Source organism: Drosophila montana, unplaced genomic scaffold (genome assembly GCF_035044405.1).
Source record: "Drosophila montana isolate Dmon_TW-CO22-7 unplaced genomic scaffold, ASM3504440v1 contig_2178_1, whole genome shotgun sequence".
NCBI lineage: Eukaryota > Metazoa > Arthropoda > Insecta > Diptera > Drosophilidae > Drosophila > Drosophila montana.
Window position 1 is genome coordinate 1,328,888 of NW_026997075.1, and position 26,260 is coordinate 1,355,147.

At 35.6% G+C, this 26,260-nt stretch overlaps 1 protein-coding gene across 7 annotated transcripts in view; it reads left to right on the plus strand.

Annotated features, from left to right (window-relative positions):
- The window catches only part of LOC135427599 (solute carrier family 41 member 2), a 33,659-nt gene extending 8,191 nt beyond the window's left edge, over positions 1-25,468 (plus strand). For 4 of the 7 annotated variants that reach the window (XM_064681155.1, XM_064681157.1, XM_064681156.1 and 1 more), the window contains 7 exons: positions 21,169-21,512; positions 22,984-23,308; positions 23,376-23,522; positions 23,591-23,738; positions 24,525-24,730; positions 24,801-24,949; positions 25,012-25,468. In XM_064681155.1, coding sequence (XP_064537225.1) covers positions 21,169-21,512; positions 22,984-23,308; positions 23,376-23,522; positions 23,591-23,738; positions 24,525-24,730; positions 24,801-24,949; positions 25,012-25,215 — 1,523 coding nt within the window. In that variant the 3' untranslated portion in view covers positions 25,216-25,468. Of the gene's footprint in view, positions 1-6,626; positions 6,789-17,931; positions 19,207-21,168; positions 21,513-22,983; positions 23,309-23,375; positions 23,523-23,590; positions 23,739-24,524; positions 24,731-24,800; positions 24,950-25,011 lie in introns of those variants that run through there. The other 3 variants (XM_064681151.1, XM_064681153.1, XM_064681150.1) reach the window with 2 other exon arrangements.
- Positions 25,469-26,260: the final 792 nt, after the last annotated feature.

The following is a 26,260-nucleotide window of genomic DNA, read 5'->3' on the forward strand; positions in this document are numbered from 1 at the left end:
TTTAAAACAAACAAATTTGGAATGAAAATCGAATTTGCAATTTATTTTTTACTTTTCTCTAAATACACCCCAGTTTTGTCATAGATGTTGCGCTCAGATACATCTGTTATATTAAGTGGAAGTGCTATTTGTGAGTTTTGAAAGAACCCGCATACCGTCTGCATGGCAAGGGGGCAGCGGAGGCGGCCTTTTCCACGCATCAGTCATTCGATGTTACCCACTCGAGTTGTGGCTTGATTGAGGGTTTTGGTACTCATAATCTATGCACGTAATATCTTTATCTGTTGTAGTATCTCAAGTGACTGGACGAATTGATTGGAAAGTAGACACACGCTAAGTACGGGGAATCGACGAAAAAACAAAAAAAAAATAAAGAGCAAAAATAAGTTAACTCACTTTGGATCATGTTTCTTTTTGCGTCAGCATCGCCCGCACTTAAGTTTTCGTTTAATTTCATGTCTGCTGACAATAGCGTGTTTTCTGTCCAAGTAGCGAACTGATAACCATTATCGTAAATCTATTTTCGTTTATATACATCTGCTTCTTTCGATTCAGAGCCTGAGTAATCTTGTTGACACCTGTAGACTATTCTAGGAACTGCCACTCCCATTTTATGGCACTTGACCACGCTGTGAAAACAATGTTAATCATATGAAACAATGCTCCAGAGTCTGAGATTAATATGACTACAAATTGCAGTATATTAATCATAGATAGCTCTCAATGGATTGCAAATTCTTCTTGAGTACCAATTGGCTTAGCGTTCGGTTCATTCACCCGGGTAGTCACAGCTGTGAAACCAGGTTCGAATCAGTCGAATCGATTTCAATAGTACAATTTAATTGATTATAAATTAAAAATGTAAATGCAATAACATAAGAATATATGTTTCGACTCAAGGTTCGGTTTATTGTAAATAAGAAATTGAACTTCTGCGTAAAATAAATATACGTATATCTGGGTATTTTAGTCAAGTAGAGCCAAGTTCAATCAACTTAAAAAATGGCTAAAGTCAAGTCGTATTCACAATTATAAATGTTTATATAATATATGCGCAATATCTCAATACTATGAGATCCTTTATTTTTTTTTGCTTATGGTACTTATGTAAAACTCGGCCCATATCCCTACTCATATATTTATACACACATTTTCCGCCCGTGGTGAATTACACTCATTTTACACCCAAATTCCACTCGTGGTGATCTCAACTCTACAGTGAATTTTCACATAAATCTTCGTGAATGTGGATGAAAAACAAAAAAGTGTCGTAGAACAGTTTTTATTTAAGAGCAAATCCCCGTTTCATAAATTGAAATTTGTAGTATCTCAGCTAACACAAAGGCAATTCAATTTCTTTGCTTCAGTCGTAAATCTTTATTGATTGCGACAAACTGATGGATAATACATTCAGGAACAATTCTAGGAACTAATTGAAACAAACGTATAGATAAAGTTTTGTGATTTGTTTTTAAATCGTTTGTCACCAAACTGATAGAAAATGAGATCGAAATGAATTGTGACAAAAAAACAATGTTAAAGTTTAGATAAGAAAAGACGTGCTTGATGGAGCATGACTCGATTTGATGAGAGTTTCCAATACTAGGATTTTCTATGCCATTCTCTCAGATATAAGTATATATGTTGTTAGCGATATAGATACAAATATTTGGCAGCACGACGCAAACGTTTTAAAATATAACAACGGAAAAAACTTGCAATCAACAAGAGTTAGTATAAGCGATTAGATTGCCAATAGAAAGTGACAGGCGCGACGCTGATTGCCACTTGAGTTTCGAGTGGAAAGGCCCAGTTTTTACTTTATTTCTTATTTTTGGGTTCCTCGGCCTGGTCGATGCGCCTGGTTGGCAAAGGTTTGAAACGCGACCTTCACTTTAAAAAATATGGAGAAAAAACCAAAAAAAAAAAACAAGCAAACAAACCCAATTAAGCGCATTACATGTGTCTAATTGCCTAGGACGTGCGGAGGTGTGGGGCGGCGGCTGCGGGGCTGGGAAGTTTTTTTATAATGCATGTAGCAATTGCAGCTGCTAATTTTCGATAGCGTGTTCTTCCACACAGACATACACATAGGGAGCAGATCTGAGCGGAACTATTTGCTTATAAATTAAGCAGCAGTTGCAGGTTCAAGTTTAAGGTCTACTCGCTATGGTCGTGCTTGGGGCAGTAATAACCCCCAATCCCATAGCCCCCCCCAATGCAGGCATTTGCATGTCGAGCCGCAAATAGAGACAATAAATAACATTGAAATTGATCGTTGATAGACACTGGATCGACGCCTGATCAAAAGCATCGTCGCCGGCAGTTGATTGACCATTATCCAACAATTTGATTGAACGCAGCCCTCCCCCCGCACACCCACACTTATCCGCCCACCCCTGTCTGTTTGTCAATTGTCTGTCGATAAACAAATACGAGTAACTGCCATACAATTCGTTCAAGTAACACATTTAAAAATTGCCATCGCTGCCGCCTTCCACAGCAACACGTACCGCAATACAACAAAAATAAAGTCCGAAAGAAGATTAAATACCCTATTTCCTATGAAAGCTATATAATACATTCGTTCGATTTGAAACTGTTTTGCATATATAGTTTGGTAAATGTATATTTTATATGTTTTCCATTTTTCGACTGCTTGGCAAATGCAAGAGAAGAACTTAGTTTTTGACCGATAGTACCTAGCAGCTATATGTTATAGTAGTCCGATTTAGCCAACTTCGATATATTTGCTGGCTGTATCAAAAAAGTTGATATTGCTAGAATCCTTCGCATAGTGACAGACAGACAGACTTAGTTTCCACAGATACTGATATATATATATATTTGTACATATTTCTTCTATGCATTACTATAACATTATAATACCCTCTACAAGCTTATAAATAAACTATATAGAATACTGCTACGACTCCAGCATTTGTATATTCTGACTGATCAGACTTTATATAGGGTCGAATATGTACGTTTTACCTCTTTTATATAAATACGTTGCAGCCTTTGTCACAAAATGAAAATACCCTCTATTAGGGTATATGAAACGAAATGTACCCCGCGTGTAAGTCCCCGCCCCAGAGGTTTCTGTCTCTCATGGGACACCCCTGGCCCACCCGCCAGCCGCACAGGTGAGCTGCGAGCAGTGTCGCGTTGTCTGATAAGCGTTAATATAGGTACACGCAAGTTGGTTTTGTGCATTTCCCAACTGTTTCCGCAATCGCTGAGCCCCAGGTCCCTGGCTATTAAGTGCCAGGTATCGCATCCATTATCTGTGAAACGAAAAGTCCCCCAGTCGGGTTATTTTTGCAATCGAACGCGTTCGTCTATCCTACCTAGGAGTACCTGAGTCATGCGCAGCATATCTGTTTATGCATCTTCAGTTGTACGTCCCCGTTGTACTTTTTTTCTCTTCGAATATATTTCTGTAGATATTGTCAATGTTTTTCCCAAACAAGAAACGTTTCGATTTGTCTTATTGTTTTTTGTGTATTATTCCTTTCTTATTATTATTAGTTGTTATTATTACTATAATTTAATGTAATTATTATTATTTTATATTATTTATAATTTTTTATATTACTATAAAGTATATAAGTTTAGAAAATTATCATTGTTTTAAATTATTCCCTCTTTATATTACTATTTTTATTAGATAATATTACTTAGCTTATTAATATTTCCATGTCTTATTACAATTATAATTAGTTTATATATTTTATATCTTTTATATTTTTCCCTTTTATATTACTTTTGTTATTAGTTTATATTATAACTATTTTTATTATTAATAGTTAATATCCTATTATTATGATTGTAATTATCATTACGATTTATGTTTTATATTATTATTATTAAGTCGAATAGTTTAACTGATTTATTGGCTTAGTGAATCTAAAAGTGTAACCATTAGGCAGTTACTTTTAAATTGTTATAAATGAAAATACCTATTTTTACAATTTGTGGGATCGGGTGTTATCCCGGATCCATGTTCGTTTCATCTTAGGAGGACATCATGATAAGTCCTTTCCGAAGAGTTAGGGATGTACGACCAATATACTCGTTCTAACTTTGTGAACAGAGTATGAAGACTTTGTCATGAATAGCACTAGTTACCATAACCTTCTGTACCTCTTGTACATCAGAGTATTCATACTTTAACCTGAGATTCGTACCCGGAACCGGGTTGTACATGTTTTGCCTACTGATTAACGTGGTTTCTTTTGTGGTTAACATATTGTTTAATTTTAAAAAGCACCTTTACTGGCTCCGATTTTTTAAATGGTTTGCTAGATATGCTGTGTATGACAGGATGTGTGATATGTACAAAATGTGTTTATTTTCTGCACAAGATCGTTTGGAATATAAATCTGAACAATAACTGTCTTTTATAGTCAATGAATTAAAACTGAAATTAAGGTTTTGGCTGCTAATTAAAATCTTGAGCAATTTATCATTATAAATTTTGAAAATTTAAGTGGGGCACTGGAACTGAGATGCCTTCACATAATTAATATACATATTTAACAAATTAGTATGCTATAATCAAAAATTTTAAATGATGTTTTTAAATAGATTATAAATTGGTTGATTGATTAATTTTGCCATATTATTGATTGCTAATTTTAGGTTTGCCATAATAAGACACAATTGTTTGTTTATTTGTTTGTCTGTTGATCTTGTTGATTGCTTGATTATTGTAACATTTATTTATAAATATTTATTTATGGGTCTACTTGCGGCCACTCGACATTTGCGTCGAGAGCCTCTTTCGAATGCCACGAATTCAATTTGCAAATGAAACAACAAACTCTTCAGTCTACATCCTGAACCATTCCATTCTTAAGATGATAAACAAACATTTTTAAATAATTAAAAGTTTATAATAATAATAATGCCTCGGGGCCTGAAGTGTGCAAGCGAGATGGCTAGAGAAATGGGCGATTCGGCTTGTATCAATTATCCGGATGCGGATAAACCAGTTTGTTGTTGTATTTTTTGTTGGCAACAAACATATTGGCTGTACTCATTATATGCTCGTTGAGCGTACGCGTATATGAATATATATATATATATGTATATATATATATATTAATGTATATATGCTCTTACGCTAAGCCCATTTGCTGGACGCATAGAGTGTGTCGCAGTAATGCATCATTTTGGGAGGCCCGGCTTAGGTAATTACCTGACTCAAAAGCTAAAATGCTTTTCATGTTTCTTCCATAAGCATCGAAACTTTCAAATGGCCTGGCTAGGCTTGGAGACAAATCTGCGATCTGTGTATTTAACTATATACTTATATATATATTCAGTCGTTTGACACAGCCCAACCAATTCTTTTTCCTTTTTTTTGGCCCATAAACGGGGTATTTACAAAAATAAATGTAGGAAGAAGAAGAAAAAAAAATTACACTGTTAATTGTATTTCTAATGCATGAATCGTGCCGAATCGGACTGTCAGTTGGACGTCACGTAACGTCCTCTCAGCAGCGGGTGGTGTTATGCGGTCCTGACCAAAACAAATTTACATAAAATGCAACGAAACAAAAACCCTATTTGCAAAAAAAAAACCTCGTAAATCAGAATGCGGAGAAAATTCATATACCTAAATAAATATATATATGTATATAGTATATAAAAATGTATTAGCAGCTATAAGGCTGGAGTGGAGGGGGTCGTAACTCTTTGGCATCACTCATACGCCCCATGCGCCGGCCCACTCGAGCTGACAATTAATAATGAGTAATGGGCCAACCAACAGTCGAAAAACTGACGATGATTTTCAAAGTCGAGCCGAGCAGCCAACGAAAGTCGTTCGTTCTAACGGTGTGCACGAAAACGTTGCGTCTCCGCCGCAGTCGCTGCCGACGCCGGCAGCATTTTCATTCATTGATCTTGTCGTATCGCTTTTTTTCCGCTTTTCTTTTCATTTTTCACTTGTTGCGCTCTTGGTTACTTTTTGCTTTGGCTTTTCACTATCAACAACTAAACTTGATTTCAATTGATAACAACTGCTGCGCGCAACAGCAGCAGCGGTGCTGCCGACGTCTGAGAGCGGGTCTTGGCTTGGCTTATCAACGGGCAATGCCGTCGCCGTCGCCGCCGCCGTCGCCGCCGCGGCGAAGTACCGCTGGCCGGGAGGCTCGAAGTTTAGCCAGCTGCGACGCTCGGCTGTCGAACGTTTAGTCGCTCGCTTGGCTTATTGATTCGGCCAGATCGTGGTGCTGTTCAGCGTGCGCTCAGCGTCGCCCTCGCTGCCACCGTCGCTGCCGCCGTCGACGTCGCAGCGACGCTTTTTGACGCGTTATAATAACAAGTGTTTGCCGTCTTTGGACATTCAGTGTACAATATCCCGGCGTACGGTGCAGACGGCGTCGCCAAAAAAAAACAAAAAAAAACGAAAACCGAAGAGAGAGAGCACAATAAAACAAAACAAAAAAAAAGAAAAAAGCGGTAAAAAAATTTTACAGAACCCACCTACGGAAGCTGCACGGCATACCCATTTGTCACGAGTTGCATTGTGTTTTTTGTTGTTTTTGTTTGTGCCAAAATAAAAAAAAGATACAAAAATAAATTAAAATAAAAAAGAAAAGAAAAAAATTAGAAAACACTGAAAAGGTCACTATAACGACTTGTCATAAATTAGAAGAAAAAAAATAAATATATAACAAACTAATTTATGACATTTAAGTCAAGATCGTTAAGTTTCGCGTGTCTCCCGAAAATAAAACGTAAACAAAGTGCCACATTGTGAAGTTGTTACTGCAAAAGTAAGCCTTTAGTATTTACAAAAACAAAAAAAAAAGAACATTTAAAAATAAAAAAAAAAAACGACCTATTGCCAGTTACTTAAAGTACATACAGATACTTGCAGTACGTATTAGGCTGGCAGTAGAAAGGCAGGCGGAAATCAATGGAAATCAATGGAAAACATGCAGCACATTTAACGCATAATTGGCAACAATATTAAATATAAATAAACATATAATTACCCTGTTAACTGGTAGTAACATGTGTTGCCAGCAACTATTCAATAAAAGAATGGGAATATTTTAGAATATACTTAAGGCAGAATTGTTATTTATAGAACTTTGAACTATGAACTTAAGTTGTGCAGCTCGTTTAAGCCATTCCTTTTATTTTTCTCTATACAATGCGAGGGAAAGTCTTAAACGTTAGCTTGAAGACAATTCACAGCAGCTTTTTAAGCGATGATATATCATTTTTATGGCATCAATACTGGAAGATTATGATCTATTCTATCATATATCTGACTTAGTTCCTTATTTTGTTAATATTCATTTTCTTGATTGCTTGATTTTTGGTTGAGCTTTGCTGAAAGTTTATAAAGTTCTTGTGCTTGTTGTAGAGGGAGGGATCGTCAGTTCGTATTTAAAAAACTCACCTTCGGTTATTGTTTTTGACCTTAAAAGTGCAACTTGAACTTGTAAAAATACACGGGGATTGCAAATAAAGCTTCGAAACAATTCTTAACTTCTATAAATAAATGTAAATCGCATTAAAAGTAAAAAAGAATGCCCGCAGCCAATTCGCATGCAATAAATTATAAATACAACAAAAAACTTAAATACAATAAGAAACATAAAAAATCAATTAAAATGCCTTGTGGTAAAACATTAAACATAACACAGTACAAACAATTCGTTGTTGCTAAATTAAAATAAAAATAAAAAAAAATTAATTAATAAATGTTAATATGCAACCTTAACATTCGCACCGCTTTTAGGCGACTCCGGGCTACGGTTTGATGCGGTTTCGGAACCGTTTCCAGGCCCTGCCCCTACAGCATAGCCAACTGAATCGAAACACAAAACCAAAACCAAAACGAAACGAAAGGCAAAACTAAGAAGCAGAGAGGAAAAAAAACTACACAACAAAAGCATTTAATTAATGCATAGTTAATATTAATTTGCCGAAGAAACAAAAAAAAAAATATATATGTATATATATATATTGTTCAATATATACAAATAATAATAATTAATTTATGTTGTTGGCATTTCGTTTTCACGGCCAAATTGCATTCGTGTGTTGTGTTTGTTGCCCTAAACACAATATGGTGTTATATGCATAACCATAATCGTTGGATCGCTTGGGGTCGCCAAAGCCGTTGCCTTTGTTAATGCCCCACTAATTGGCCAAGTACTCTGCACAGTTACAGTTGGCTACAGCTTGGCCAGCTGCAATTATGATTGTGTCATGTCTTTAAACAATGCTTAGCCTGATTTTGGGCCATGTTTCTTTGACTCTTGGCTCTGCTTTAGTTTGAGCTTAACTTCCGTGCGCTTACAGGGTATTTGCTAGTCCTAGTTGCGGTCAGTTTCTGGCACAATTTGGGCATGGAATCAGAATTGTCATCAGTCTCGCTAAGTGAACTGTTTTATTCCAACTAAAACAAAAAAACAACAACAACAACAATAACAAAATATAACCTCAGCTGTTTGCTTTGTGTGCAATTTCTCATTATTATTATATTTTCTTTGTTGAACTGCTGCGTGCTGTTAATGAGCCAGGCCCAGACCCAGACCCAGACCCAGTACCAGGTTTGCCATATAAACAGACATATTTCTCTCCGAGTTCTCTGTTCGCTCGGCTCATAAAAATGGCAAAGATTGTAGATACATAATCTATTTAATGCCCTGATTTTTGATACACAAGTAATTATACTCAAGGAGACATTTTTGTATACATATATTTAATCAGCTTAGCTGGGATATTTTTTTTATGAACTGAATGACTTCAGGAACTTTCCACTAAAAAATCAAGATAAAAACTTGGTTTTTATTTAAAAAAAAATTATCTTATATTTCCAATTACTTAATATTAAACTCATGAAATGATTGTTATGAGCTGCTAAAGGACAAAACTTATGATCAAGTCGTTAAAAAAATTAAATTATCGACTTGCGCTTGAGCTTTTTATTAAGTCCAAAGAAATCAACTTCTGGCTGAAAGATGCATTTCCTTTGCACAATATGTACACGTTGCTTAAAGTACGATTAGATAATTCTGTACATATTTGACAAGATATGATTTATATACATGCACAAGTATAGATGTATAGACGACGAGGAACCTTCATATATTCATATCAATTAATGGAAGATTTTTGGCATTTTGACAAGCTAAGTTAGCTTTAAACCTCAACGTAAATTTCCAAAAAATTTAAACCAATAATAAACAGTCTCTATTTTGTACTGAAACAAATCGTATTCGCATGTGAGATCATAAAAAGAAATTAACACGTACAAACATATTTCTTGGCCAACAGCTGCCATAGGCGTAATATTAGTCATGGGAGTAAGAACCATGATGGATTGATGACCCTTCACATAAGTGCTACGTATAATTGTATATTCATTTCGGCTGTGTGTATACAGGCGGGCATGCAATTTTATTTTGTTTTATGGCTTTTTATTTATTTTGTTTTTTGCCAAGTTGAATGACATTTGATACAGTTCCAGTTCGGTTTTATATCAACATTTTGTGCTTATATGTGTATTTTGGCCGACTTGTTGCATTTAACACTTTTTCTCAGGCCGATGACGTAGTTAATGCCAAACAATTGTTTGTTTAGAGCCAGCCAATTTTGCTTTCTTGGCTTTTATTGTTACCATTTTGTTGTTGTTGCTTTTTACTTGGCTTCAACTCAGTCGATTCATTCATTAAAATACGTTGGCTGGCTTCATAAATAAATCAACTTGAACAAATAGCGTCGAAAAAAAATAAATATACAATAAAAGAGCTCCATGGCTCAGAATCTACGGCGATTCACCTGCGTCATCAAATGCGTTACGACAAGAGTCTTTTGAGTGTTTTATGTATGCATATATATACATATATACACATATATATATGTATATTAGGTATTGATACCTGGTTCGTAAAGTGAAAACGAGTATATTGCTTTTACGCAGTGTCCGCCTTGTTGGCTGCTCGTCTGTTCGTATGGACGCAGTTTTTTCCACAACTTAAGACTTGAAGCTTGGAACATATACTCGTGTATATCCGGTTCAGACATACTGTTGAAATTCACACTTATCCGTAACTCCCTCAGCTAGAGTCACCAAATTTGCCTACGGATGAGCTCCTCCAATGTTTGAGTCAAACATATTGGGGCCAGGCAAAGCCCGCACCCACGAATTGCCTCAAATGCGAGCTTCTAAAGTCAAAGTTTGACAGTCACTTGTAGTAACAGTCTTAGAGTCACCTGTGATATAAGCAATAAGACTCTCTTTGACTGTTTTGTTCGGTATTTACACTGAATTGCGCAGACGGTTGCACTCGACTGCAAGGCTCTTACTTATTTTGTGGCTGTTGTTGTTGTTGTTGTTTTGTTTTGGAATTTGTATATAGCATATAATAAGTAAATACGAGAAACAGTCAAAAACTTGTTGTCAAATAAATTGCAATAAAGTTAAGTGAATTGAAATTAAATACGCAAACAGACAGAGCTCACACAAATTTCAATAGAAAGGCTTTTTGTGCGCAAGGCGTCAAGAATAATATAAGCATAATATTTATTATTATGTAAATATGTGTAGATTTTCAATTAGCATATCGGTCACATCTAATCCCTGGCCATTAGTGTGTCCATCGACTGCCTCTCGGCAACAGTCCATAGCCGCAATTTGCCCATCTGGTCGCAATTATTATCTATCACGATCAGATTAACGTGGAATTATTAAAAGTTCGTTTACATCAAAATCCAAATGCAAAATGCAAAATGGAAAATGCAAATTCAAATTCAATATTCAAATTCAATATTCAAATTAGTTCAGCTGTGCAAAACAGGCGGCCCCTCTCCATATGCAGCACAGCTGCCCCACTGAACTGAGCTGAACTGAACTCTGAACAAGAAAGCGCAAGCGAGCGAGATGGCCAGCTGTTGCCGCTTCACGTGTTTGGGGTAGCTCTTCAATTTGCATATTGTGCAGGTTTATATCAATGAAATATTACGTATCCGACACGTTGGTCACACGCTTTAATGCCTCAGCTCGTGAGCAGCAGCCGACCTGTGCATAGATAATTAACTGTGGTACGCCGGAGCTTATGTCGATTATTATACAGTTGACAATTGCATTGTAATTAATTCTATGTTACAGTTAGACGAGTTATCTACTTGAATTACTTCACACGCGTAATCAATGCATGAATCAATCATTTACTCATTCCGAATGTGAAACAGCCATCACTGATAAATATACTGTATAGATATTGAACTATATTTGCTGAAAGGATATTTATGCAATGCATTTTGTTAATTTGTTTGCTCTGAAGCTTAGATAACTAAGTATGAGCTACACTCAGTCAGTTTTATTTATATATATGTAGAGACATGAAGTTTGACTTGCTTTTCTACTCCTTGTGCCTTGCTGGATTACTTATAGATATATTATCACATTATGTATGCTACTCTTAAACTTGACCAAACAATACACTTAAGTGTATTAACCCTCTCTCTCTAGAGTTAGATTCGATTAGTATTCTCTAACTTTCTAACTTGAGAGTATCTTCTAGTTGTGCATTTAACACTCAAGCCCTTCTCTTACATGTTTAATTTGCGCAATTTAAAATAATTCAAAACCAAGAGTTTGTTTGCGCGACAAGACGACGCCGCAACGATTTCAAGCCAAAGCGTTTAAGCCTGGGAACTATGTGCTTATACGATATATCTATATCTATATATATATGTATATATAAATCTGTATATATGCACATATCTGGATATTGTGCGACGACAACGTTGCAGCTTAATCACAATAAATGAAAATAAATAGAAATTAACAAACGGCGCACATTTAGCTCACGTTTTCTAAATTAATGTCAGCCAGTGAGACGACGGGCTTCCTGGGGTTAAACGGATAGCTGCGCGTACCGTGCGACCAATTATACACATGCTACGTATCATATCATAGTGTTGCAAAATACGTTATTTTATATATATCAGATATATGTATATATATGTATATATATGTTTCCTCTCGAACCATTTGTGAGCCTCTTATTATATTTTATATCAATTTATGGATATTCTTGCAGCAGTTACTTGGGTATGCCATATATATATCTATATGTATGTATATAAATAAGCATATATTAAAAACCCATTAAAAATTAGGCAAATTGCTTGTACTTTTTATAAATCGGGGTGTGTTTCAAGTTCGGCTGCAATTTTTGTACGTCAATCGTGTCTTAGTTGCCATTTGTGAACATTTATAATCTAATCGACGCGGACGATAAACAAATAATCGAATGCCAACTGAATTTCTATTGGTTGTTAGCCGTGTTTCGGCTTCTTTATTTTGTATGCCTCTGGCGTGATAAAATCTTTGTACTTCGATCTGAGATGGTACAAGTAAAATAACACTCTGCATAGATACGACCCTCAAATTGAGTAGAAGAAATCAAAGTTAAATCTTACTGCTTGAATTTAGATGATTTTAATTAATTTAATTACTTATTCTCTTATCGAAATGAATATTGTTATATGTTATATGTTTAAACCCCATCTAATGGGCTTAAGTGACATTCCAAAGACACGTGCAGAGTTTTTATCCAGATGTTCCATGGAACTGGCATTCCCGAACTTGAAAGCAGTTAAACCGTTTGGGAAACATTTGCTATTTGAACAATCAATTAAAAAGCAAACAAACAAAAAACTTTGGACGTACCCGTTATATGCATAAAATCGAATATACATATATTATTAAAGTTCGTTGATTTTTGTGTTTGTTTCGATTAGAGGCCAGCAGTGAGGTCTCTGATCTTGATTTAAGTATAGAATGAATAAAGTTTAATATATATAGATTAAAAATACGCCAAAATGAGATTGAATTAGAATATTAAGCTTTTTATATGATACAAATTTAAGACGTTTTTTCGAGTTGTTTATTAGAAAGATTTCAAAACCCATCGATTTATGACAGCTGTAAATATAAGTCAGTCAGGCAGGGCTACATATATTTGCAGCACAATGTACAGGGTATATAACAACATTAATATGACAGGTAAAATAAAAAAACAGACATTAAGACGTATAGCCAATTCATTATGAAGGCGGACTATGCCTGCATATACAAATAAACATATTACTTTATTATTATATATATATATATATATATTTTTGAATACCCTTGTAGAGAATATTTTTGAGATAGAATACTTTGGTAAAATTCAGCATGGGCCCACAATTCTATCAGCATAAAGGGTATATCACCTTCGTTGCGACGAAAATAGTCGTTCTTTCGTGTTTTATATATGTGCTACTCGATTGGCTTTGCATTTTATGGCGCTATTGTGTCTAGCCGAAAAAAAAGAAATTGTATTTGTATGCGTGACAGCGTTCGGCTGGGCTAAATAGTTATACAATTTTGCGTAGTAGTTAGCTTAAAAGTTCCGCATTTAAAATTGAATCTAAAGCCATTAAATTATTTGGCAGTTCAATTGAGAAAATAAAACAACAGCGTCAATATCAATTTAGACAAAAGACAACAACAAAATGAACTGCGATCGTTTGCTTGATTTAGTCTTTCGTTCAGTTTTAGTGTAATTATGCAGTTTATCAGTTTTTGAGTAATTAGGTACGTCAGTAAGTCAAACAGTCAGTCTGTCAGTCATCCAGTCAGTTAGTCAGTTAGTCAGTTAGTCAGTTGTCTGTCTGTCTGTTGACTTTGAACTTGAATGTGGCTGTGTGTTCATTAAGCTAAATTTCTGTCGCGTCGTCCGAGCTGTCTTTAAAAAAGAAAAACAAATATGTAACCGTTCAATGGGCCGTATACGCGATGTGTAATGTGTGCGAAAGAGTGCGTAATTTGATTTTTACTGCAATTCGCAGAAATGGCAACAAAAACGTAAAGAAAAGAAAATACAAAAAACAATAACAATAACATAAATGTGCTTAAATCAGTACACAACATTTTACTGTATGTTCTGTTTTTTTTTTTTTTATAAATATTTTCCAGTATAGGCGATAAGCTGTTATAAAAAGCGCAAATAGAAAGAAAAAAATAAAAATACCATTGCAATGACAAGTATTTCCGAGCATTGTGAATAACCCGGAATGGCCAATTGTCCCGTGGCCAGGGCTGTCACTTCAATGTTGCCAAATTCAATTTGATAAGAAATTTAATAGATTTCAGCATTAAGCAAGCCGATAAACGCACTTAAAGTCTTACTAATTGAAATATTATCGCGCTCAAGTGCCGAACACACAGACACACACACATACAAATACACAACGTTGCCTTTTTTGTAGTATTATTAATCAAATGCTCAAACGAATTCTGCACTTTGGTTTTAACAAATTGCAAGGCTTCAGTATACTGGCCCAGTTTATTTTCTTTTTCGGGTTAGATCTTGCGTACAGCATCCCACGTTAATTATGCATAAAAAGTGATTTATTATTTTATATATTAATCACAATATATTGATTAATTAATTCATAAGCTGAAATAGTTTTAAGCCGCTGTTAATTACACATGTTTGTGTCTACCATTCAAAAGTGTCTACTAATGCATCTCGTTTGCTTAGCGAGCAAGGGAGTGGAGAGGGGGGGGGGTGGGGGGGGGGTGCACAACACCCTTGTAATTTTCCCACTTCAGTATCAAGCAACTTTTAGTTCTTCCCCCAAACATATTAGTTAACAATACAAACTCAGTACATAAATCTTTTTGTTTAAATAAAAAAAGAAATTGCACGTGTCAGCATTTTTCAGTGAATTTTTGCCATAGATTTCAACATTTACCATAAACAAAGCAAATTGAAAAAATAAAATGCTTTACACTGATTAGATTATGTTTCTTTTCGGAACTTGTGTTTTCACCTGTTTTCCTTCTTTCTGACACACATGCGTAGTCATTGTCAGTTAGCAATTATTATTTATTATTGAAGTGTTTTTTTCTTTTAATATATTGATAGAAATCTCACAGGTCTCAATGTCTGTCGTGTTGAATTTGTTTGCTTTCTGTTAAACATTATTGATGGGCTTTAAAATATTAAGTATAATAAATATATACATTTAATTTAATAAATTAAGCTATATATTTTCTACATGAGAAGCTGCATATTATACTGAGAATTTGATTTGCTCATAACTTATTCGGCAATATAACAACCCCATTTCGCAAAACCTATTAGAATTGCATTTTGTATACAATTATATTTTACTAACCAACAACTTTTTGTTAAACTTGAGCAATTATTCTTTAACTCTTCCAATTAGTTTCTTGCCTCTGGCTTATCGTATGATATATAAGTTTAAGATCCAAAATTGTGGTCGAATTTGTATCCAATTTGGATTTATTGTATTTTAAAGATATTTTAATTTAGTATACCTATCCCAATCCGCTCTACACTCCAATCTTCATCATCTGTTGATAGCGATATATATATATATATATATACATATATGTATATATATCACGAGACGGACTTTCGGATTGTCTTGATAAGTGTGTGCTTTGTTGTCGCAACAGCGATCGCTGGGATTCCAAATCTAATCGCATAAACTGTCAAATGTCCATAAACTTGAAAACGCGACACGCTTCAAAGAGTGGCCAACAGTCGGTTGTGCGTTAAATATCGGATTAGTTGGCTGTTTGCTTGGCAACTGGCTGGTTGTTTGTTGTTAGCTGCTTGCTGCAGCTGCAAGTTTTTCACTTTAACACACATTCGGATGGCCAAAACTGGTTGCTTTTCAATGCGGCTGCTTAAATGTTTTCATTAATGCAAATGCGAAATGTGTGGGCTGCTAAACACGCTTCGATAAAAAACAGGTCCCTAACTTCCCAACAGTCGGCGAATTTTGGAAACAAAAACGAAATATTTATATACATATATATATATACCAGCTGTTATTTCCCGGCCTTTGCTTCAAATATTAAACATCCACCCATTTTGGTTTGTAGAAAATAAAAATCTTCAGGTATATCATAACCTCCAAGTCTAAAGTTATATTTTACATATAAATTTATATGAAAATGTGTTCGAAGTGCCTTGAATATAGAACTAAGAATTGAAATAAACGTGTTCCGCTCACTTTAGTCTTGTAAGAATATTGCTGCTATAAAAACAACATTCGTTTAAACATCCTTTGACCCTAATTTTCTAGCCAATACAAATTAATACAAATTGATTCGCAACCCAAGTGGCGAAGTTATTTCGATGGTCAACGGCAGAGCTATGGAAACGATATAATTCCGCGCAGAGATATGTTGTTTGGAATAATATATCATTTTGGACTCGTAAGGATCAGTACTATCGATTGGCATCAAAAAAATTAAAATCTAAATTTTGACCAAAATCAACAAAATGGCAAGGGGTTACATCACGTTTTTTCTCAAAAAACGGGGTCGGTTCGAAAATCAAAAGTTTTAGGATGTTTTTTTTTGAATATCTTTGGTAAATAACGTCCGATTTTGAAATATTATACCTTTTGGAGTTCGTACGGATCCCTACTATCAATTGTCATTCAAACAAATTAAAAATCGATGGGTTAAAAAAGCTGTGGACCAAAAAACGATTCGTTTGTAAAGAAAACCTTTCTTGATGATTTTTTGGACTATCTCGGCCAAATAATGTCCGATTTTGGAATTTTGTACCATTTTGGACTCGTAAGGAACAAGACCATCGATTGGCATCAAAAACAAAAAATCTAAATGTTGACAAAAATCAACAAAATGGCAAGGGGTTACATCACGTTTTTTCTCAAAAAAGGGTTCGGTTCGAAAATCAAACGTTTTTTGATGATTTTTTTTGAATATCTCTGGTAAATAACGGCCGATTTTGAAATATTATACCTTTTCGAGTTCGTACGGATCCCTACCACCAATTGGTATTCAAACAAATTAAAAATCGGTGGGTTAAAATAAGCTGTGGACCAAAAAACGATTTGTTTGTAAAGTCAACCTTTCTTGATGGTTTTTTGGAATATCTCGACCAAATAATGTCCGATTTTGGAACTTCATACGGTTTTGGACTCTTTAGGATCAAAATGAAAATGAAAATCTAAATTTTGAGCAAATTTGAGTTGCCTAAGATAAATATATCCACATGTTCGTCTTTTGCGGCTTTTGATCAGTTTTGCTCAGCATGCATATACAAAACGATGCCAGGACTTGGCTGATTCCATGCCAAGACGCTGTGCAGCTGTTATTGCCAATATAGGACACAGTTCTAAATATTAAATGATGAATATAGATTTAGTATTGATAGTTCAAAATTGTTAGCTAATGAATTCGTTACTTATCGTTATTTTTTTAATTTTAAACCCATATTTGAAAAGTGGTGCTATTATTTTGTTCGCCCAATTTGATCAATGTCAGTAAAGTTCCTTAAATAACTTAAAAACGTTATGAATAAGGATGATTCATTTTTTACTCCCAGATTTGTAAGAGTCGTCCCTTTCTTAAAATGTGCTTAACGTTTCCTTAACGTTAAAAATGTGAGTTGGGCGACTATTTAAAAATTGCTTCTAGTGGTGGTGCTATTATTTTTTTCACAGCTGTACATATATGTTGAGTTCGGAAATGTCTTCTATGTTGCATTAAATATTTATTAACAATGTATAACACTCATATAAAAATAGACTGTTATTAATTCAGGTTTTTTTAAAGATCCAAAAGTTGATGCCATACGAGTTTGTTGTTTGTGCGGAAGTGCAAGATGTTTGGGCATGTCAAAAACTAAAGTATAAAAGTATTGCCGTAATGAATATAATTTTTAACTTTATTTTTGTGTTTTTTTATTATTACCTTGTGTTGTGCGAAATATTCATTGATTTCCGAAACTGTCGTATATTTTTCTTTATAATATTTTCTACAACTTACAAATTCATTGAAACAAATACTACAACGAGAACAACAATATATGAACGTTATATTGTTGCTTGCAGCCATATCAACGGTCCGGTGACTAAAGCTCTGTCCTTTTAGTCCTTCAAATATTTAATATCCGCCAACCCACACCCGCCTCGAAGAACAGGACGCACAATAACGAACTGGACACAGCACACAGGACGCCTTACCCTACACACACCACACACACACACCCAACGCACACACAACATACTCGCAACACACACACACACACGCAAGACAAACCCAACACACACTCATATACAATGTAAACCAAAGGGCTTTGGTTTTTTCAATAACATTTTTATTCAATTTATATTCCTTAAACATTTTCCAAAAAAAAAATCCATAATCAAATAGACTCGCGCCTTCATTAATAACTTATTAATTTATTTATTTAACCTTTGTTAAGGAAGTCAATAAAAATTGTGTGATATTTTCCATTTTGTTTAGTGATAGTTCCAATCGAGAACCTTTTGCACAATGCAAATATGCCAAATCGTTGAAGCAGCATAAAGTAAAAAAAAAAAAAAAAACAGAAAATCCCCAATACATATATACGCATAAATATATATAATTGCACCCCAATTAGTTGCAAGTATTCTTGTTTTTTCTTGTTTAGTTTGAATTCTAGTTAACTAAATGAATTTCCATTGTGCAACTGAGAATACTCACAAAAACAACAACAATCAAATAAATACAGCTGCATTTTTGGCTTTGACTTGAGCTGTTGCTGCGCACGCTTTAGGCCCAGCTAGAAACAAGTAACAAAACAATAACACACACACACCCAAACTAACACTAACACACACTAGCGATCAATGCAAAAATGTCGCAACCGAACGAACATGAGACAACACACATGCAACACAATCAAAATACAGACCATAGCACAGACAACAACCAGCACACCGCATTCCCCACACCACCCAGCCCAACCATACCAAATGAGCTGAAGCAGAGACAGAAACCTGCGCTCTCACCGTTGAATGTGCGACGACTTTCCACATATGCCGCCCACAATGATGCCGCCGAATTTGGGGCTGATGATGGTGTCGCGCCGCCGCCATTGTCCACAACCATCGATATCAATACGAATAACAACAATTACCCTAACACCAACAACAACCACAACAACAACAACAACAGCAATAACAACAGCTACAATAATAACAATAACACATCATCAACGTCCTCACCATATGCCACGCCACCAATATACCAACAACAATTGTCAACAATGACCAACACAACACCGCTAGATGCGGCCTTGGATGATAAATACAAGTTATTTACCATCTACAATGGAAACGGTGAGTGACGACGACAAATCAGTTGGCAGCAGCAAACAGCAGCAGCAGCAGCATCGTCATCATCATCATCATCATCATCATCATCATCATCATTATCATCATTATCATTGCTATATGTAGGCAATATAGATCAGTTACCGATAACGATAACGATTACGATAGCGATAACTATGCTGCTGCGTCAAGTGTGCTGGGTTTGCCCCGATTGCCCCGTTTCTCTCTTTCTTCTCCCCGCCATTTTGGAGCTCTTCCGCTCTATTTTTTTATAAATATATTTTCTACTTGCCTCTCTTTTTTGTCTTTAACTCTTTTTCATCTATTTAAAGCATTTTATACTATAATTGTTTAGTTTATATAGTTATTATCATATGCATACATAGCTACATCGTCCGACTATCTAGCATATCGAGTTATAAGTATTTCTTACTGGTATCTAAATTAGAACTTGGTAATTAGCAGTTCGTAGAATTTTAGTTATCAGGCAAATTTGACTTAGGTTTAGGCTAGATTAGACGGACAAACTAACCCCATAGTACTCGCACATAAACTATAGATTGGTGCTCTATTTTACCCATCACTCCCGTTCCTTGAAATTTTAAGAAATACTGTAGGATTCGTGTATTTATGAGGGGTGTGTCGCACCTCTGAAGCGAGCCAGTTAGTTGAATATTAATATAATGGATAGATAACATTTGTTATTCTCTAAACATTTTTTAATAGTTTTTAAAACTAACAGCCTGTTATGTTTATATGCACTATTTTATCTAGTCCCTTAAATACTTTCTCTCGATTTTCAAAAATCAAATATGTGCATTTATTTAGCATTCCTTAAGCTTAAATTTGCTTAAAATTTCAATAAAATACAAAACTTAAGTTCTAAGAAAAACATATTTGATAAATAGGTGAAAATTAAAACTTAATTTGTTTTTGTTTTAATCTTAAAGCCCAAGTTGAAATTGTTTCTTATATATTTTCTTTATTTTGTATTTTAAATAAATAAAAAAAGGAAGAATCATAAAAGAAGAATAATAGTTCAGAAGTCATGTCAGCTCGAAGCAGCGTCAATCTTATTGTATTCATGGCTTAAGTCTTATAGGATTTTTTACACTATATGACCACAAATACAGCTGAGTAGATATTATGAATACTCTGTAAGGGCATTAAGAGCTTCGGTCTTACCGATCTTACATTTTCTGCAATCTATTGCAATTCTTATGCACAATTTCTTTCAAAATGTTTAAACTAATCTCGCATCATAATAGACACACACACACACACATACATACAATTACACAATTATCATAGAGCAAAGCAACAATTACACTAACCAACATTGTATGATAACTCGATGTATTTTAATAGATTATTCAAAAGAGCATCAATTAAAATTCTGCGCCAGAGATTTTTTCATTTTATTTATTTGGTTTTATTATATTGTCTTATTTTACAATCGCACAATCGCAATTCGTATGCATGTTTATAATAGACGATAAACACATAAAATCTTTAATTATTATTGCATGCTATTCGTTGCTGTAGTTGTTTGTTTGTTTTGTTGTCTGCGCTTTTATGGACGAACGATTTGTAATTTATTAACTTTGCGCAAACAAAAAAAAAAACACGAAAAAAAAAAGCAACAACAATTGTTCTATTCATTTGGCAGCTAAAAACTCGTTTAACCCGGCGACAAAAAAAAAACAAAAACAACAAAGGGGTTTTTAAACAAATTTTTAGGGGATAGGGTATAGGGTAGCGCTTATAAGTAATGCTCGTCTTTTATTGTAATGATAATTAATTGCCTTGCTAATTGCACAACGCTCTTGACTTTAGTTGCATGCCACAGCTCTACACACACGCCCACACACACACAGATACACAGTTAGAAACTGTAGCCAGATATCCCCTGACTAAATGCATTTTTTCTCTTCCCATTTCTGTTTCTCCCACCCACATATTGCACAGACCCCGACAATGAGAAGTTGTCCGGCCTTCCACATTCGACAACTGGTTCACTAAGCTCAATCATCACGACGTCCATAGCATCCTCCGAACCGGATCCAGGTGCGGCGGGTGGCGGCGGTGGAGGTGGAGGTGGAGGCGGAGGCGGACATGGCGGCTTAGGCGCCCTGGCAGCGGATGCATCCAGCATTGCGGGCATCAACGGCAGCTCCGAGGAGAAGTTGGCACTGAATCGACCCGGCATCAAACAAGAGAAATGGCAAACCATATTGCTGCAGGTGTCCATACCGTTTTTCCTGGCCGGCATTGGCACTATCGGAGCGGGCATTGTGCTTGGACGCGTCGAGGTAAATATGTTGATAATTCTATTAAATCGACGCATTATCTAAATGTGCCGTGCTTCGGCACGGAGTGTCACGGCTTGGGTAATGGCTTGTAAGTTCGGTTCGTTGATTAGCTAATGGAAATCCCCCTCTGCCCCTTTAACTCTCTCTCTCTCTCTCTCTCTCTCTGTCTCTCTCTCACTCACTCTTAGTGAACTGATTAATCTCATAAATTGCCCCATTGACATTGCGCAAGTGCCGTGATGTAGATAAAAGAGGTGCGGACAATTAAAATGACACGCAAATTAAATTGTAAAATCTAATGACTGTTTCTCCGCCGGCTCATTAAAATTACACATAACAAAGCAACAATCCGAATCAGACACAAAATAAACAAATTTGTTTTCGTTACCATCCCCAAGCCTGAGAAAATTTGACAAAAGAAACACAGACACGCCACCAGCTGCACTGCAGCATGTTTCTAAATCAACAACTAATTAAATTAATTTTCAGCACTTGCAAACAATTTTACTTACAATTCACTTACATTTAACTCTGCAATCCCTGACAATGCTCGATCTTTATGATGATTCCCAATTGTCCTCAATTACTCGCAAAATCATCATCTGCGCAGGAGGAGGTCGTTTAATTGACTCCAAATAGAAATAAATGAATAAAGATACGATTTTTTAAGAATCTTTGAATGTGCCATAGACTGTTCTTATAGATTTTATATATTTTAATTAAATAGTAGTCTCAGACAATATCCAAACCAGATTTAGTTTCTTGGTTTTTCTACAAAGTTAAAGTCAGCAAAAATTACACTGCAAAGTCTTGATCTCAGTTGATAATCAAAAAGTCTAGAAGGCATTTTTCGCCTTGTTAACATCTTTTTTTAAACAATTTTCTTGCGAATTGCATAATAGAGTTTTCATAAAACGTCTCTAAAAACAATGCAAAAGTTTCATGATTTAGACAGATCAATAACACCTTACAGGTACATAAGCTCTCTGGGGAAGACAATAAATCAGCTTAAATCCGATCCCAATAAATAAATACATATATATACATTTCTTTATAAAGTTCGACATGAATAGCTGATGAATATGCATACATATAAGAGCGAATCAAAAAAAAAAAAAAAACGTTCAGCACTCAATAAATATTTATTTGGCCGCTAATTAGTCTCAAAATTCTGGTATAAACTTACCGCTGGTCCAGTTACAGGCGGCATATACCCAACTCGAGCTCCCAACAAAATATGCTTAAAGACGAACCGAACCGATACAAAAAAAAAAAAAAAACAATATCTATAGCATGTGTATATGTTGTACATATAACCTAGGACAGCATTGCCTGATTTGATAATGACGTCATTATCAGATTTATAATCGCTATTTATGTGTAGCCATAAATCGCGGCCAATGCATTATATTTATGATGGCTACTTTATATTAGGCAACCAACTAATTTATATGGTGCTTTGTGATCGCAGAAATGGTACGTCTTCAAGAATGTTAGCGAGCTGTTCATACTGGTGCCGGCGCTGCTTGGCCTAAAGGGTAATCTGGACATGTGCCTCGCCTCTCGGCTCTCCACGCAGGTCAATTTGGGCAATATGACAGCGCGTTCGAATGTGATACGGATGATTGTCGGGAACATCGCCTTGGTGCAGGTGCAGGCAACAGTTGCCTCCTTTCTGGTTGCCATGTTTGCCACAAGTGTGGGCGCAGCCATGACCGGTAACTTTTACTTTGAGAATGTGATGCTGTTGACCGCATCGGCCATGTTTACGGCGACCTCGTCGTGTTTTGTCCTGGGTAAGATTTACATGCTAAGTCCAATATTTGCCTTCTTTAACATATATCTATTTCAATGACATTGCAGATTTTGTGCTGGTGGCTGTGATTTTATTCTCCCAAAAGTATCGCCTAAATCCGGACAACCTGGCCACGCCGCTGGCTGCCTCCATTGGTGATGTTGTCTCGATCAGTTTGCTGTCTTTCATTGCCTCGCTACTCTATGAGAATATAAGTATGTTGCCCCCCCACTCCGTTTTATAAATCTAAAGCACTTGCTCTAACGTCTTCTGTCCGCTGCAGAGACCCATCTGTGGATCACTTTCGTTGTGGTTACCTGCTATCTGATACTGCTGCCCATGTGGGTCGTCATTGTGCTGAAGAATGAGTATACGCGGCCGGTGTTAAAGAGCGGTTGGGTTCCAGTGCTATCGGCGCTCTGCATCAGCGGGTAAGATCTATCTACATTTCTACCTATCATCCTCTCACTCGCGCTCAGTCTGTTGTGAAGTGCACTTGGTGCTTGGGGCTTGGTGCTTGCCGCCTGAATTGGGCCATGATAAGCACAATTTGAGCTTCTACATCTATACTTTATAATTTGTGCCATTTCATGTTCAGCATGCGGCATTAGGTATGCTAAATTTGGCAACACTTTTTGATTGATAGGTTTATTTAATATTTTATTTGTTTCTCATTATTTATAAGGCTGCAAATCGCCAGCTTAGCCAATGGCCATTGTTTTTTGTTGTCCTTGACTCGCAGCGTGGCGGTCAGCGCGGCCCAGTTTTGGCCAAACTTGGTTTATTTATAGACAGCACGGGTATTAATATACCCATGTTTTATAAGCATATATTAAAAACGATTTTATAAATTATCAGGCATTTAATGCTTAGTTTTAATAAGTTTAATGACTTGTATGCTACTTGAGGTTGTCTAGACGGTTTCAAACTTGAGATAAAAGACATGCCAAGTCACCTTTTAATAGTGATATGCTCCTTGGAATTCGGGCTGAGATTGTTGCATGCTTGGGAAAGACCACAACTTCAATTTAATCAGTAATTGACAGCTCTGCGGGAACGTAATACATTATTATATATATATATATAGCTTATATCTATAATGTGCATAGTTCTATTCAGATTCTTAGCAGGGAATTGAACAGATCTTAAATGCTTACGAAGAGATTTAATATAATTATAAACCGTTGTATATAGACTTTCTTTTTTACATTTTGCAGGCTCGGTGGTCTCGTACTGGATGCCGCTGTGGAGGTCTTCACTGGTTTTGTGGTCTTCCAGCCGATTATTAACGGCATTGGCGGCAATCTGGTGTCAGTGCAGGCCAGCAAAATATCCACAATGCTGCATCAAAGCTCAATATTTGGCATTATACCACCGCACACAAAGATCGTCGAGTGGCCGTGGCGAGCACTCTTCAAGGGTGGTAAGTTGGGCAGCACATAACTCTATATAACTATGTTTGCTATATTATAATTATTAAATTTTACGCACAGTGCCCTATGCTAAGACGGCACGTATTCTCATCGCCATGTCCATACCCGGCAATGTATTGTTCATCTTTGCGGCCGATTATATTAACATGAGCACGACTACCGTAACGTGGGTATTTATGTTATCCTATTTGATCGCCAGTTTGCTACAGGTAAGTTTGAGTAGTCTCCTTCAAAAGAGCTTAACTAACATATTTTCATATATTGCCAACAGGTAATGATGCTGCTCTACATTGCGCACATCATTGTGCACGCCATGTGGAAGTGGAAGATCGATCCGGACAATTCGGCTATACCATATCTGACAGCGCTTGGTGATCTACTGGGTAGCAGCTTGCTGGCTGTCGCCTGGCTCTTTACGATGTCGGTGAACAAACAATACGGCTCCAATTTGGACACACTGAATGCGCCCAACTAGCGACAAAGCCAACATACATAATATAGCTGTGGGGCCGCATCGTTTTCGATGGCGCCCAGTTTCTTAGTTAGCACGCAATAGGATAATGCAAATTGAGAACGATATGAAATTGCAGATGCAGCAACATAATACAAAGAACTGTAATGTACCTAAATTCTAACATAGAAACTGAACGTATATACATGTAATCATACACAAAGATAAACACCAAAACCACACACATAATACAACACAAAAAAAAAAAAAAAAGCAACACTCGACTACATCAAACCCAAAACAAATAGACAAAAGACCTATGCAAATATTTTTTAAATATTTCGAATGTTGAGAATGATTCCCCTTTTTTTGTAGCTTTCACATGGCTTTTGCTTGTGTTCCTTTGCTCTACTAAGATATTATGTACCGAGTATATTGTAAATTTTGAAGGTCTGGCCTGTGTTGGCTTGCGTAATATTTTTTAAGGCTTTTAGGACAATATTATACATATATAAATAAGCTTCTCCGAAACGAGAGCAGCAAAGTTCATACAATAGTGTAAAACTTCAAACCAAACAATATAGGAATTTTCATTTTTGTTGTTTGTGTTGTGATGGTGCGCAGTTTTCTTTAAGCATCTAAACTATATAAATTATACACTAAAATAGTCTTAAATATGGCCTACTTAATTTTTATATAATACAATTTATAGTATTAGCGCAGATTTGATTTTTGCAAGTCTCGCTTTGTTGTTTTAAACATGTTTTTTTTTCCCCTAATATAAGAGACAATTTTTTTTTTTGCTATGCGCACCTCCCAAAAACTACAATAAAACCATATTATTATTTATTGCCCCTGTTAAAAAGCATAGGTGTACATTATTTTTTTTTATAATTGTAAAAAATATTTTAAGTTTAACACATTTGTGTACTTGTATGTATTGAAAATTAAGAATGTAAAATTATAATGTATCTAATTATTATATTGTTTGTGCGTTATGTGAAGCGAACAGGGAAAGATGAGACGTTCTGAAAGGAAATGTGATCGATATTAAATTAAAATAATAATT